The sequence below is a fragment of the Salvelinus fontinalis genome, chromosome 10 (genome assembly GCF_029448725.1).
Source record: "Salvelinus fontinalis isolate EN_2023a chromosome 10, ASM2944872v1, whole genome shotgun sequence".
Lineage (NCBI taxonomy): Eukaryota > Metazoa > Chordata > Actinopteri > Salmoniformes > Salmonidae > Salvelinus > Salvelinus fontinalis.
In genome coordinates, this window is record NC_074674.1 from 1,592,681 (window position 1) to 1,608,913 (window position 16,233).

Below are 16,233 nucleotides of genomic sequence, written 5' to 3' on the forward strand. Positions count from 1 at the left end.
GAATTGAACCCACTATTCTGGCATTGCTCTACCAACTGAGCTACAGAGGACCGAACGCACGCACGCAGGCAAGCACGCACACACATTGTTTCAATGGGAGGTAACCAAGAACCCGATGGTCACTGACCGAGCTCTAGAGTTCCTCAGTGGAGATGGGAGAAGGACAAACATCACTGCAGAACCCCCAATCAGGCCTTTATGGTAGAGTGGCCAGACGGAAGCTACTCCTCAGTAAATGGCACATGATAGCCCGCTTGGAGTTTGCCAAAAGGCATATACTCTCAGACCATGAGAAACAAGATTCTCTGGTCTGATGAAACCAAGATTGAACTCTTTGGCCTGAATGCCAAGCGTCACGTCTGGATGAATCCTGGCACCATCCCTACGGTGAAGCATGGTGGTGGCAGAATCATGATGATGGGATGTTTTTCAGCGGCAGGGACTGGGAGAATAGTCAGGATCTGGGTAAAGATAAACAGAGCAAAGTACAGAGAGATCCTTGAAGAAAACCTGCTACAGAGCACTCAGGACCTTAGACTGGGGTTCACCTTCAAAAAGCACAACGACCTTAAGCACACAGCCAAGACAATGCAGGAGTGGCTTCGGGACAAGTCTCTGAATGTCCTTGAGTGGCCCAGCCAGAGCCTGGACTTGAACCCAATCTAACATCTCATGGAGAGACCTGAAAATAGCTGTGCAGCAATGCTCCCCATCCAACCTGACAAAGCTTGAGAGGATCTGCAGAGAAGAATGGGAGAAACTCTCCAAATACAGGTGTGCTGTATAGTAAGTTTATAGTGTCATAGTGAACAAAAACATCCAGTCAGCGGCAGTCCTGTCGGCAAAAAGATATCATTGATAATAAGAGAGGTTGAAGGAGAATGGCAATAATCGTGCAGACTAACAGGCGGGCTACAAACATACAAATAACAGTGCAGTATGTGGTGTGCAGAACGGAATCTTGGAACACAACTTGTCGATCCTTGTCACGGATGGGCTATTGCAGCAGACGACCACAGTTTACTTGAGTGGCCTGCTCAGTCCCCAAACCTCAACCCAATAGAGCATCTTTAGGATGAGATGGAACAGGCTATTCGCAACATGAACGTACCATCGTCCAATCTGCAGCAACTGCGTGATGCCATTGCGCCAGCATGGACCAACATACTAGATTGGTGTACCTAATAAGTATATATACACTGTATATACAGTTGAAGTCGGAAGTTTACATACACCTTAGCCAAATACATTTAAACTCAGTTTTTCACAATTCCTGACATTTAATCCTAGTAAAAATTCCCTGTTTTATGTCAGTTAGGAAATGTCAGAATAATAGTGGAGAGAATGATTTATTTCAGCTTTAATTTCTTTCATCACATTCCCAGTGGGTCAGAAGTTTACATACACTCAATTAGTATTTGGAAGTATTTCCTTTAAATTGTTAAACTTGGGTCAAACGTTCCGCGTAGCCTTCCGCAAGCTTCCCACAATAAGTTGGGGGATTTTTGGCCCATTCCTCCTGACAGAGCTGGTGTAACTAAGTCAGGTTTGTAGGCCTCTTTCCTCGCACACGCTTTTTCAGTTCAGCCCACAAATTTTCTATAGGATTGAGGTCAGGGCTTTGTGATGGTCACTCCAATACCTTGACTTTGTTGTCCTTAAGCCATTTTGACACAACTTTGGAAGTATGCTTGGGGTCATTGTCCATTTGGAAGACGCAAGCTTTAACTTCCTGACTGATGTCTTGAGATGCTGCTTCAATATATCTACAGAATTTTCCTTCCTCATGAAAACATCTATTTTGTGAAGTGCACCAGTCCCTTCTGCAGCAAAGCACCCCCACAACATGATGCTGCCACCCCCGTGCTTCATAGTTGGGATGGTGTTCTTCGGCTTGCAAGCATCCCCCCTTTTCCTCCAAACATAACGATGGCCATTATGGCCAAACAGTTCTATTTTTGTTTCATCAAACCAGAGGACATTTCTCCAAAAAGTACGATCTTTGTCCCCATGTGCAGTTGAAAACCACAGTCTGGAATTTTATGCCGGTTTTGGAGGAGTGGCTTCTTCCTTGCTGAGCGGCCTTTCAGGTTATGTCGATATAGGACTAATTTTACTGTGGATATAGATACTTTTGTAACTGTTTCCTCCAGCATCTTCACGGGGTCCTTTGCTGTTGTTCCGGGATTGATTTACACTTGCCCCCCAAAAACGTTCATCTCTAGGAGACAGAACGCGTCTCCTTCCTGAGCGGTATGACGGCTGCGTGGTCCCATGGTGTTTATACTTGCGTACTATTGTATGTACAGATGAACGTGGTACCTTCAGGCATTTTGGAAATTGCTCCCAAGGATGAAACAGACTTGTGGAGGTCTACAATTCTTTCTGAGATCTTGGCTGATTTCTTTGGATTTTCCCATGATGTCAAGCAGAGGCACTGAGTTTGAAGGTAGGCCTTGAAATACATCCACAGGTACACCACCAATTGACTCAAATGATGTCAATTAGCCTATCAGAAGCTTCTAAATCCATGACATAATTTTCTGGAATTTTCCAAGCTGTTTAAAGGCACAGTCAACTTAGTGTATGTAAACTTCTGACCCACTGGAATTGTGATACAGTGAATTATAAGTGAAATAATCTGTCTGTAAACAATTGTTGTAAAAACTACTTGTGTCATGCACAAAGTTGATGTCCTTACCGACTTGCCAAAACTATAGTTTGTTAAAAACTTCTTATGGATGCAATCCCGGTAACGGGATGATATGATAACAGCCAGTGAAAGTGCAGGGCGCCAAATTCAAAACAGAAATCGAATAATTAAAATTCCTCAGACATACATGTTTCTTATCCCATTTTAAAGGTAATCTTGTTGTCAAAAAGCGCGTTCATGAATTACCTTCATGTAATTGTCAATAAAAGCCTTTGACACTTATGAAATGCTTGTAATTATACTTCAGTATTCCATAGTAACATCTGACAAAAATATCTAAAGACAATGAAGCTGCAAACTTTGTGGAAATTAATATTTGTGTCATTCTCAAAACTTTTGGCCACGACTGTACACTTAGGTTGGAGTCATTAAAACTCGTTTTTTCAACCACTCCACAAATGTATTGTTAACGAGAGAATCACTGTCATGGTGTCAGCTGGTCCTTTTGTGGCAGGGCTGAAATGCAATGGACATGTTTTTTTGGGGGTTCAGTTCATTTGCATGGCAAAGAGGGACTTTGTAATTAATTGCAATTCATCTGATCACTCCTCATAACATTCTAGAGTATATGCAAATTGCCATCATACAGACTGAGGCAGCAGACTTTGTGAAAATAAATATTTGTGTCATTCTCAAAACTTTTGGCCACAACTGTATGTAAACTTCTGACTTCAACTGTATAACAGATATATTTAATTTAAACTATTTCACTCCACAGCTCCATATAAATGTGGGCATGCAATGTGCATGCTTCTGGGGAGCCCCGAGGGCCCCACTGGGATGCTGTCGAAAGCCCAACGCTACCTGTAGCTGTCTGGAAGAACAAGTAGTGACACGTCGAGAATTCTGAGGAAAACATGAAATAGCCCATTCAAGTCTCATCAGATGAGGAAAACATCTTAGAATTACAGTAATACATTCTCCTGTCAACACTGCCAATATAATAGGCATTTGTTCACACCTGATGAATAGCTGCTGATTGTTCTTAAAACTCTTGACACATATTTTATAAAGGATTCAGTCAATTCAGTTTAGAATGAAAAGGACTGTTGCAAGTCTAATCGGATTACTCAAGGTTAGAGCGTTGGGCCAGTAAACAAAAGGTTGCTGGTTCGAATACCGGAGCCGACAAGGTGAAAGGGTCTGCCGGTGTGCCCTTGAGCAAGGCACTTAACCCTAATTGCTCCAGGGGCGCTCTACAATGGCGTGACCCCATTCCCTGCGGGTGCCTCAGGGGGAGTTGAGATATGCAAAATAAAATAAAATACATTACACACACGTGTATAACAGGACAAATAAAAGCACCCCTCCTCCCCAAATGATTATTATTGGTGTTGGTCTTAGTCATTGTTTGTCATCTGGTGTTTTCAGAGTGTCCTGACCTGCCGTAGGACGCCAATCTGCTCCATCTCCTCTCTCAGGTGTTCCATCTTCCTCCTCATGGTGAAACTGGGGTCTGACGACTCTTGACGGCTGCTTCGACAGAACGCTACACCAACATATAAGAAACATATAGGTTGTGACCTACAGAAATCACTGAAATTACACATTTAGGGAACTTTCAAACAATGGACCTCTGGGAATACCATTGAGCCCTGCAGAGATGAGATCAGAGTCGAGACTTTTTACTGATCATACTCACAATCTTCCTTCCAACAATAATTGTAACTTTGGAATGTTCAGACTAGGGCTGTGATGGTCATGCAATTTTGACAAGAGTATGGGAAACCCTGTTTAAAAACAGTTGTGACAGTTATTTTCATGACTGTCTTCATCCATAACCATCAGTTACACGGGGTATGGTAGTAGGTGCCAGGCGTACTGGTTTGTGTCAAGAACTGCAACACTGCTGGGTTTTTCACACAACAGTTTCCTGTCTGTGTCAAGAATGGTCCACCACCCAAAGGACATCCAACCAACTTGACACAACTGTGGGAATCATTGGAGTCAACATGGGCCAGCATCCCTGTGCAGCGCTTTCAACACCTTGTAGATAGAGTCCATGCCCCAACGAATTGAGCTGTTCTGAGGAACAACTCAATATTAGGAAGATTTTCTTAATGTTTTGCAGTGGTGTAAAGTACTTAAGTAGTACTTTTAAGTAGTATTTTTACTTAACACGTTTTCAGGGTATCTGTACTTTAATATAAAAAGTTTTGACAACTTTTACTTTTACTTCACTGCATTCCTAAAGAAAATAATGTACTTTTTGCTCCATACATTTTCCCTGACACCTAAAAGTACTCGTTACATTTTGAATGCTAAGCAGTACTGGAAAATGGTCCAATTCACGCCCTTATCAAGAGAACATCCCTGGTCATCCCTACTGCCTCTGACCTGGCGGACTCACTAAACACACATGCTTCGTTTGTAAATTATTTCTGAGTGCTGGAGTGTGCCACTGGCTATCCACACATTAAAATAACAAGAAAAAGGTGCTGTCTGGTTTGCTTAATAAGGAATTTGAAATGATTTTACGTTTAAAACTTAACTAAATTTTAGCAATAACATTTACTTTTGATACTTAGGTATATTTAAAACCAAATACTTTTAGACTTAATCAAGTAGTATTTTACTGGATGACTTTTACTTTTACTTGAGTCATTTACTATTAAGGTCTTTACTTTTAGTCAAGTATGACAATTGGGTACTTTTTCCACCACTAATGTTTTGTATACTCAGTGTATAGCATTATGTACTAATTATACTATAACTACTTCTAAGGAAATCTCCTTACATGCTGACCACACTGCTCGAGAGTGTGCGCCATTACGCGCATGTTGATTTTGTCCAACCACACCAGACGCGATCAGGACACGCGGGTTGAAATATCAAAATGAACTCTGAACAAACTACACTGCTCAAAAAAATAAAGAGAACACTAAAATAACACATCCTAGATCTGAATGAATGAAATATTCTTATTAAATACTTTTTTCTTTACATAGTTGAATGTGCTGACAACAAAATCACACACATTTTTTTAATGGAAATCAAATTTATCAACCCATGGAGATCTGGATTTGGAGTTACACTCAAAATTAAAGTGGAAAACCACACTACAGGCTGATCCAACTTTGATGTAATGTCCGTAAAACAAGTCAAAATGAGGCTCAGTAGTGTGTGTGGCCTCCACGTGCCTGTATGACCTCCCTACAACGCCTGGGCATGCTCCTGATAAGGTGGCGGATGGTCTCCTGAGGGATCTCCTCCCAGACCTGGACTAAAGCATCCGCCAACTCCTGGACAGTCTGTGGTGCAACGTGGCGTTGGTGGATGGCGCGAGACATGATGTCCCAGATGTGCTCAATTGGATTCAGGTCTGGGGAACGGGCGGGCCAGTCCATAGCATCAATGCCTTCCTCTTTCAGGAACTGCTGACAAACTCCAGCCACATGAGGTCTAGCATTGTCTTGCATTAGGAGGAACCCAGGGCCAACCGCACCAGCATATGGTCTCACAAGGGGTCTGAGGATCTCATCTCGGTACCTAATGGCAGTCAGGCTACCTCTGGCGAGCACATGGAGGGCTGTGCGGCCCCCCAAAGAAATGCCACCCCACACCATGACTGACCCACCACCAAACCGGTCATGCTGGAGGATGTTGCAGGCAGCAGAACGTTCTCCACGGCGTCTCCAGACTCTGTCACGTCTGTCACGTGCTCAGTGTGAACCTGCTTTCATCTGTGAAGAGCACAGGGCGCCAGTGGCGAATTTGCCAATCTTGGTGTTCTCTGGCAAATGCCAAACGTCCTGCACCGTGTTGTGCTGTAAACACAAACACAAACACTGTGGACGTCGGGCCCTCATACCACCCTCATGGAGTCTGTTTCTGACCGTTTGAGCAGACACATGCACATTTGTGGCCTGCTGGAGGTCATTTTGCAGGGCTCTGGCAGTGCTCCTCCTTGCACAAAGGCGGAGGTAGCGGTCCTGCTGCTGGGTTGTTGCCCTCCTACGGCCTCCTCCACGTCTCCTGATGTACTGGCCTGTCTCCTGGTAGCGCCTCCATGCTCTGGACACTACGCTGACAGACACAGCAAACCTTCTTGCCACAGCTCGCATTGATGTGCCATCCTGGATGAGCTGCACTACCTGAGCCACTTGTGTGGGTTGTAGACTCCGTCTCATGTTACCACTAGAGTGAAAGCACCGCCAGCATTCAAAAGTGACCAAAACATCAGCCAGGAAGCATAGGAACTGAGAAGTGGTCTGTGGTCACCACCTGCAGAACCACTCCTTTATTGGGGGTGTCTTGCTAATTGCCTATAATTTCAACCTGTTGTCTATTCCATTTTCACAACAGCATGTGAAATTTATTGTCAATCAGTGTTGCTTCCTAAGTGGGCAGTTTGATTTTCACAGAAGTGTGATTGACTTGGAGTTACATTGTGTTGTTTAAGTGTTCCCTTTATTTTTTTGAGCAGTGTATATTAATTTAGCTAGATTGCTGTTGCTAGCTAATTTGTCCTGGGATATAAACATTGAGTTGTTATTTTACCTGAAATGCACAAGGTCCTGTACTCTGACAATTAATCCACACATAAAAAGGTAAACCGAGTTTGTTTCTAGTAATCTCTCCTCCTTCAGGCTTCTTCTTCTTTGGAATATATGGTGGCAACTAACTTTAAGGTGTATTTCCACCATCAACTGGACTGGAGTGTGGACCTCAGTTCATCTTTCAATCACGTCCATAAGTATGTGCTCCTAAGAACCAATGAGGAGATGGGAGAGGCGGGACTTGCAGCGCGTCAACCATCACAAATAGAACCAAGTTCTATTTTAGCGCCTGGCTATGCAGACGCTCATGGACGCATGCGAGCAGTGTCGGTGCAATGATTGAATAACATGTTGTATACATTTATTTTGCAACGCTCGAGCACACGACGCGGGCGGTGTGGTCAGCATGTTAGTTTCCTTTCTGTGGGTTCAACACCACATTGCTTAGATTTTGTAAACCATTTATTAATAGTGAAATACCATGAAAATTCCGCTGAACTCCTCCACCATTTTTCTTGGAAGGAAAGTTGAGAAGGTCGTCTCACATATCATTGTTATCATGGCAACAGAGACAAAGTAATCAGGAACTAAGGTCAAAGGTCCAGTGATTGACCGGGAGTGCAGGACAGATTGCAACTCTGACAGGGACACCATTTTCCTGTTTGTTGAATATCTTTGACACCCATTAATAGTTTGTCTTCTCTATTTTATATTTTGTTAAAAGGGAAATTTGCGATTGAAACAAAGCAGTCACCCAGCCACTGAATTGGTAAACAGCTGAAGGGTGGGGCTGGAGAAATGTAACCACTCTCAAATTCATAGACAGAGCTATGGATGCAAGGACTGACCATGAGATCAAAATGATAGTTTTAACCATGTTTTGAGGCTATACAGTGTTTGTTTACGATGACATTGTTTACAAACAATGGAGTAAAAAAGCAAATACGACAGTAGAACTAAGCTCATGAAGCATTTATACATTATTCTTCAAGAATTATTGGGTATACACTGAGTAAAACAAACAGTAGGAACACCTTCCTAACATTGAGTTGCACCCCCGCCCTCAGAACAGCCTCAATTTGTCGGGGAACGAGTTAAGTAGTACTTTAAAGTACTTTACACCACTGCAAAACATTAAGAAAACATTCCTCATATTGCGTTGCACCAACTTTTCCCCTCAGAACAGCCTCAATTCGTTGGGGCATGGACTCTATCTACAAGGTGTCGAAAGCATTGCACAGGGATGCTGGCCCATGTTGACTCCAATGATTCCCACAGTTGTGTCAAGTTGGTTGGATGTCCTTTGGGTGGTGGATCATTCTTGATACACACGGGAAACCGATGAGTGTGAAAATCCCAGCAGCGTTGACAGAAACCAGTGCGCCTGGCACCTACTACCATACCTTGTTCAAAGGCCCTTACATTGTTTGTCCCATTCACCCTCTGAATGACACACATACACAATCCATTTCTCAATTGTCTCAAAGCTTAAAAATTATTCTCTAACCTGTCCTCACCTTCATCTACACTGATTGAAGAGGATTTAACAAGGGACATCAATAAGGGATCATAGCATTCCCCTGGAAGAGTCAAAAAATGTATGTAGCAATCACAGATTGCACTTTTAAACAGAGCCTCCCACAAGAAAATTCAACCTCTAACACTGAGGCACATGCTTGACACACAGTTGACATTGTAGAGTGCCTTCATAAAGTATTCATACTCCTTGTCTCATTCCACATTTTGTTGTGTTACAGCCTGAATTCAAAATGTATTAAATATTTTTTTTCTCACCCATCTTCACACAATAACCCAAAATGACAAAGTGAAAACATGTTTTTAGAAATGTTTGAAAATGTATTAAATGAAATACAGAACTGTATAATTTACATAAGTATTTACACCCCTGAGTCAATACATGTCTTTCTGGGTAAGTCTCTAAGAGCTTTGCACACCTGGATTGTACAATATGTGCACATAATTTTTTATTTTATTCTTCAAGCTCTGTCAAGTTGGTTGCTGATCATTGTGAAACAGCCATTTTGAAGTATTGTCCTGCTGAAAGGTGAATTTGTCTCCCAGTGTCTGTTGGAAAGCAGAATGAGCCAGGTTTTCCTCTAGGATTTTGCCTGTGCTACTCTGTTTATTTTTATCCCCAAAAAACATGATGCAGCCTCCATCGTGCTTGAAAATATGAAGGATACTACTCAGTGATGTGTTGGATTTGCCCCAAACATAACACTTTGTATTCAGGACATGAGGTTAATTTCTTTGCCACATTTTTATCAGTTCTACTTTAGAGCCTTAATGCAAACAGGATGCATGTTTTGGAATATTTTTTACTCTGTACAGGCTTCCTTCTTTTCCCTATGTCATTTAAGTTAATATTGTGGAGTAACTACAATGTTGTCAATCCATCCTCAGTTTTCTCCTAACACAGCCACTAAAAACTCTGTAACTGTTTTAAATCCCTGAGTGGTTTCCTTCCTCTCCGGCGAGTTAGGAAGGATGCCTGTATCTTTGTCATGATTGGGTGTATTGATACACCATCCAAAGTGTAAATAACCCCGTAAGGATACCATTTCAAAGGACACACTTTGAAGTTTGTGGAAATGTGAAAGGAATGTATGAGAATATAATACAATAGATCTGGTAAAAGATAATACAAAGAAAAAAACAACCGTTCATTTGTGTTTTTTTTGTACCATCATCTTTGAAATGCAAAAGAAAAGAAAAGCCATGTATTATTCCAGCCCAGTTGTAATTTAGATTTTGGGCACTAGATGGCAGCAGTGTATGTGCAAAGTTTTACACTGATCCGATGAACCATTGTATTTCTGTTAAAATATTTGTATCAAGACTGCCCAAATGTGCCTAATTTTGTTTATTAATAACTTTTCATGTTAAAAATTGTTCACTCTCCTCAAACAATAGCATGGCATTCTTTCACTGTAATAGCTACTGTAAATTGGACAGTGTAATTAGATTAACAAGAATTTAAGCTTTCTGCCAATATCAGATATGTCTATGTGTCACGATCGTTGGAATGAATGGACCAAGGCGCAGCGTACTTAAAGTTCCACATGTTTAATAAATATGAAACTCACCAAAAACAATACAGAAGAAAACGAAACGTGATGTTCTGGGCTGCTCACAGGCAGCTACACAAAAACAAGATCCCACAAAAAACCCAGTGGGAAAAAGACTGCCTAAATATGATCCCCAATCAGAGTCAACGATAGACAGCTGCCTCTGATTTGGAACCATACCAGGCCTACATAGAGCCTACACACCAGGCCTAAAACTAGACTACCCACCCTAGTCACACCCTGACCTAACCAAAATAAAGAATAAAAATGATCTCTAAGGTCAGGGTGTGACACTATGTCCTGGGAAATGTTCTTGTTACTTACAACCTCATGCTAATCCCATTAGCCTACATTAGCTCAACCATCCCATGGAAGGGACACCGATCTCGAAGAAGTTTTAAGAATTTCGCCATGCTCAAAGGGATATTCAATGTCTGCTTTTTATATTTTTACCCGTCTACCAATAGGTGCCCTTCTTTGCGAGGCATTGGAAAACCTCCCTTGTTTTTGTGGTTGAATCTGTGCTTGGAATTCACTGCTCAACTGAGGGACCTTACAGATAATTGTATGTTTGGGATACAGAGATTAGATATTTGTTTATGACTATGTTAAACACTATTATTGCACACTGACTGAGTCCATTCAACTTATTATGTGACTTGTTAAGAACATTTATACTCCTGAACTTATTTAGGCTTGCCATAACATCGTGGTTGAATACTTATTGACTGAAGACATCACAGCTTTTAATTTTTGATTAATTTGTAAAACACTTTAAAAACATAATTCCACTTTGATATTATGGGGTATATAGGCCAGTGACACAAAATCTCAATTTAATCAAATCAGGCTATAACATAACAACATTTGGAAAAAGTCAAGAGGTGTGATAAACAAGTGTATCACCATGCCTGGGACAAGCTGTAACAGGTCCATACTTACACAGAATCACTCTATTACTTCCTAGAATGCCATTAATAATATACCCCACCTCATACTTGCACAACATGTTCACGCTCATTGCTCCATGTTATCTGTTTTAAAGTTATTTAACGGGTTTAAGACATTAAAATGTGTTGATTGTATTGATTGTGCCACTTAATAAATTAAAGCCAGAGAAGGAATGACTGTAACGAAATATTTAATTAATTCAGGCTTACCTGATCTTGGCTTCAGACCAAACACTGTGAGGGTGCTGCTGAAATCAGCATTCCTCATCCCCTCCTGTAGACAAAACACATGACAAGTTAATCGGAAAGATAGATCAGACAATTTAGATATTTGCTTAACGTCTCTAGGATAGGGGGCAGCATTTTCACGTTTGGATGAAAAGCGCACCCAAATTCAACTGCCAGCTACTCATCCCCAGAAGATAAGATATGCATATTATTAGTACATTTGGATAGAAAACACTCTGAAGTTTCTAAAACTGTTTGAATCATGTCTGTGAGTATAACAGAACTTATTTAGCAGGCAAAACCCCGAGGACAAACCATTCAGAATTTTCTTTTTTGAGGTCACTCTCTTTTCAATGGGTTTTCATTGGGAATCCAGAATTCTAAGGGACCTTCTTGCAGTTCCTACCGCTTCCACTGGATGTCAACAGTCTTTAGAAATTGGTTGAGGGTTTTTCCTTTGTGTAATGAAGAAGTAGTCCTGTTCAGAACGAGGGTCGAGTGAAGTGTACTGTTTGTTAGAGGCGCGTGACCAGAAAGCTAGCTACAGTTTGTTTTAATCCTGTATTGAACACAGATCATCCCGTCTTCAATTTTATCGATTATTTTACAGTTATTATAAAGTTGTATTACAAAAGTAGTTTGAAATGTTTTGGCAAAGTTTACAGGTAACATTTGAGATATTTTGTAGTCACGTTGAGCAAGTTGGAACCAGTGTTTTTCTGGATCAAACGCACCAAATAAATTGACATTTTGGATATATATTTCGACAGAATTAATCGAACAAAAGGACCATTTGTGATGTTTATGGGAAATATTGGGAGTGCCAACAACAGAAGCTCGTCAAAGGTAAGGCATGAATTATATTTTTATTTATGCGTTTTGTGTCGTGCCTGCAGGGTTGAAATATGCTTCTCTCTCTTTGGTGCCATCCTCAGATAATAGCATCGTTAGCTTTCGCCGAAAAGCCTATTTGAATTCTGACATGTTGGTTGGATTCACAACCAGTGTAGCTTTAATTTGGTATCTTTCATGTGTGATTTAATGAAAGTTAGATTTTTATAGTAATTTATTTGAATTTGGCGCGCTGCATTTTCTCTGGCTTTTGGTTAGGTGGGACGCTACCGTCCCACATATCCCAGAGAAGTTAAGTATGTGCTAATATAATTTGGATGAAAGCGATTTTACTGTGCATTTGATTGAATAGCAATTCACACCTCACACTCGTCATTCCCACTGGAGTTTCTTCGGGCACTCTGGCACTTGTACTGTAAGAGAAGACACATCAAGAAAGAGATTTACTCCATGATCTAGCCTAGAACCTAGTGTAGGCTACTAGCTGAATCCTCTCATATATACTAAACAAAAGTATAAACGCAATATGCAAACATTTCAAAGATTTTACTGAGTTACAGTTCATAGAAGGAAATCAGTCAATTGAAATAAATGAATTAGGCCCTTATTTATAGATTTCATGGGTGGGCCTGTGATGGCATAGGCCCACCAGCTGGGGAGCCAGGCCCAGCCAATCAGAATGAATATTTCACCCCTTCTTTAATTTCAGCTCATGAAATATGGGACCAACACTGTACATGTTGCGTTTATATTTTTGTTCGGTATAGTAGAATACAGCCCTTTGTCATCTACCTCCCTGGACAGTCTGGGATGTATTTGTTCCAGCCTGTGAAAGAAAAGTTTCATACAGTGGGGAAAATTAAACCTTTAATAATATGTTCACAACTACAAGTCCAGCCATGTAGCAGCCATATTGAGGTATGCATGGGGTAAACACTTGAGCTTGCTCTTGGCATAGGTGCTGCGTCTAAAACAGGGATCATTAACAGGATTCGGCCACAGGACAATTTTTTCTTGAGCGGATGGTCAGGTGGCCAGAACACAATTACACATAATTTGTAGACTACAAATTGACCACAGGAAGCCCAAACTGATATAATTGTTGACTAAAACATAATAATTTCAAACTTTGCTTACATTTTTATACAATCACATATGTCTCTATATGCGTGAAACAGATTTCCAAAACTAAAATCACTTGGAATTGATTTGCTGGTATTTTTACAGTCTTGTATGTCCAACAATAAAATAAATTAAACTTCTTTAGGCAGTCTCACTAAAAACTTTTTTTTTTAAATCACCCAGTACCTAGTATGCTGGAAAGCTGCTTTTGATGAACAAGGCTTCAAGTAAGTAAGACTGCATTGTGAAAGTCATGGTTTCATACCTTTAGATAATCTTTCCTCAGATACTTGTTCCTCCTGCGCTCCTCGTTCTGGTTGAGTACGGGTGGAACCTCTGGCCATTTTGGCTCTGTGTCAGACTCTGACTTTAGACTGCCATCGAAAGAGCAGGAAGAGGACGGCTGAAGAAAGACAAAGTTGAAAGGCCAAGGTACTGGACACTGTACTGATCAAATGGCAATGCAATAATGGACAAAAAAAAACTTGGCTTAAGCAGCACAAGCCTTCAATATAAAGAAATGAAGACTAGAGCCTCCTCTTACATCACTAAAGGTAACAAGGTCACATGCACACCAGTGGAGGCTGCTGAGGGGAAAACAGCTCATAAGAATGGAGCAAATGGAATGGCATCAAACACCTGGAAACCAATTGATACCATTCCACTGATTCCGCTCCAGTCATTACCAAAAGTCCGTTCTCCCCAATTAAGGTTCCACCAGCCTCCTGTGGTATACACAGACACATCATCACATGCATGATGATGAGGGTGAGAAAACAAAGGCATGAATGAAATGGGTGACCTCAGAGAAAGCTGTGTCATCGTCTGTGAAGTCGGGGTCCTTTCCGGAGAAAGACAGGGAGAAAGAAAAATAGGAGTGAAACCGACACCAAAACCAAACACCAAACACACACACTTTAAAAGTGAAACTGAAAATATGACTGTGAATTTTGCCGATGAGATGAGAGAAAAGGATTGCTAGTTTTACTTGCACAAATGGAAATAATGAATTGCTTGCTTCCTGTAGAAAACGGATACAGAAAAAACAGGTACAGAAAGTCCAGTTCCTTACCTGCCCACTCAGCACTGACGGTCCACTGCTCCCTTCATCCAGGGAGGCACTGCGAGTGAGACAGGAAAACACACCGACTCACTCTGTGTCACACATACAAACTTACATTAATGTAAGCCTTATTTACAGTTTACTGGACAAATTGGCTCAATACTAGAAGGCAGCCAACAATAAATAACACCAGACAGACACAATGGAGTTTTTACTTTAAACACCTTACTCATCATCATCATCATCATCATCATACAGTATGATTTGTGCCTACTGATACTCTTTTCATAGTAATTACACATCGTAATAACTATACTATGACAACACCCTATAACATCAGTCATGGGGCCAGTTTCAACAGAGCATGAATGGACCATGCTTTTTAGTCCATGACTAAACTTGACCTGTGCCCAGGAAACTGGTTAGTTTTATGCAACCGAACCACGGTCTCGTTGATACGGTATACAGTAGTCACCTGTCAGAGCAGAGTGAGGGGCAGAAGTCATGTGTTTAGGCAGAGCTGTGCTGTACGTACGTACCTGCGGATGGCCTGGCAGGGGGACCTCTGTTTGCTGCTGGAGCTGCCAGAGTGACTGAGGAACCTGGACAGGTAAACAGAGGATGCAATAAGGCCAGAGGAGGTGTGGTATATGGTCAATATACCACGGCTAAGGGCTGTTCTTAAGCACGATGCAAAGCGGTGCCTGGACAGTATATTGGCCATTTATCACAAACCCCCGAGGTGCCTTATTGCTATTATATACTGGTTACCAATGTAATTAGAGCCATAAGACTCCTGAACACCTAATCAAATGGCTACCCAGACTAATTGCATTGCCCCCCTCTTTTACACCGCTGCTACTCTCTGTTGTTATCATCTATGCATAGTCACTCTATGCATAGATAACTCGACCTACATGTACATATTACCTCAACTAACCGGTGCCCCCGCACATTGACTCTGTACCAGTACCCCCCTGTATATAGTCTCGCTATTGGTATTTTACTGCTGCTCTTTAATTACTAGTTACTTTTATTTATTATTCTTATCCATATATTTTTTTTTAAACTGCATTGTTGGTTAGGGGCTCGTAAGTAAGCATTTCACTGTAAGGTCTACATCTGTTGTATTCGGCGCATGTGACTAATAACATTTGATTTGAATAAATGTTGTCATACCCGTGGTATACGCAGTGGTGGAAAAATAACTCAATTGTCATACTTACTCAATTGTCATAACTAAAAGATACCTTAATGGAAAATTACTCAAGTAAAAGTGAGTCACCCAGTAAAATACTACTTGTAAAAGTCTAAAAGAATTTGGTTTAAAATATACTTTAGTATCAAAAGTACATGGAATTGCTAAAATCTACTTAAGTATCAAAAGTAAAAGTAAAACCATTTCAAATTCCTTATATTAGCAAACCAGATGGCACAATTTTCTTTATTTTGTTTATTGACGGATAGCCAGGGGCACATTCCAACACTCAGACATAATTTACAAACAAAGCATTTGTGTTTAGTGAGTCTGCCAGATCAGAGGCAGTAGGGATGACCAGGGATGTTCTCTTGATGAGTGTGTGAATTTGACAATTTTCCTGTCAAAATGTAACAGGTACTTTTGGGTGTCAGGGAAAATGTATGGAGTAAAAAGTACATAATTTTCATGAGAAATGTAGTGAAGTAAATGTAAAATTTTGCAAAAATATAAATAGTT

The 16,233-nt window shown here is 40.9% G+C and overlaps 1 protein-coding gene across 3 annotated transcripts in view; it reads right to left on the minus strand.

The window, feature by feature from the left end:
- The window catches only part of LOC129863340 (leucine-rich repeat and calponin homology domain-containing protein 2-like), an 80,699-nt gene that overhangs the window by 19,601 nt on the left and 44,865 nt on the right, over positions 1–16,233 (minus strand). For 2 of the 3 annotated variants that reach the window (XM_055935245.1, XM_055935243.1), the window contains 7 exons: positions 15,056–15,118; positions 14,526–14,574; positions 14,256–14,294; positions 13,719–13,856; positions 12,694–12,744; positions 11,462–11,525; positions 4,096–4,202 (listed from right to left, as the gene is read on the minus strand). In XM_055935245.1, the coding sequence (XP_055791220.1) occupies positions 4,096–4,202; positions 11,462–11,525; positions 12,694–12,744; positions 13,719–13,856; positions 14,256–14,294; positions 14,526–14,574; positions 15,056–15,118 (511 nt within the window). The remainder of the gene's footprint in view (positions 1–4,095; positions 4,203–11,461; positions 11,526–12,693; positions 12,745–13,718; positions 13,857–14,255; positions 14,295–14,525; positions 14,575–15,055; positions 15,119–16,233) is intronic. The other variant, XM_055935244.1, reaches the window with a different exon arrangement.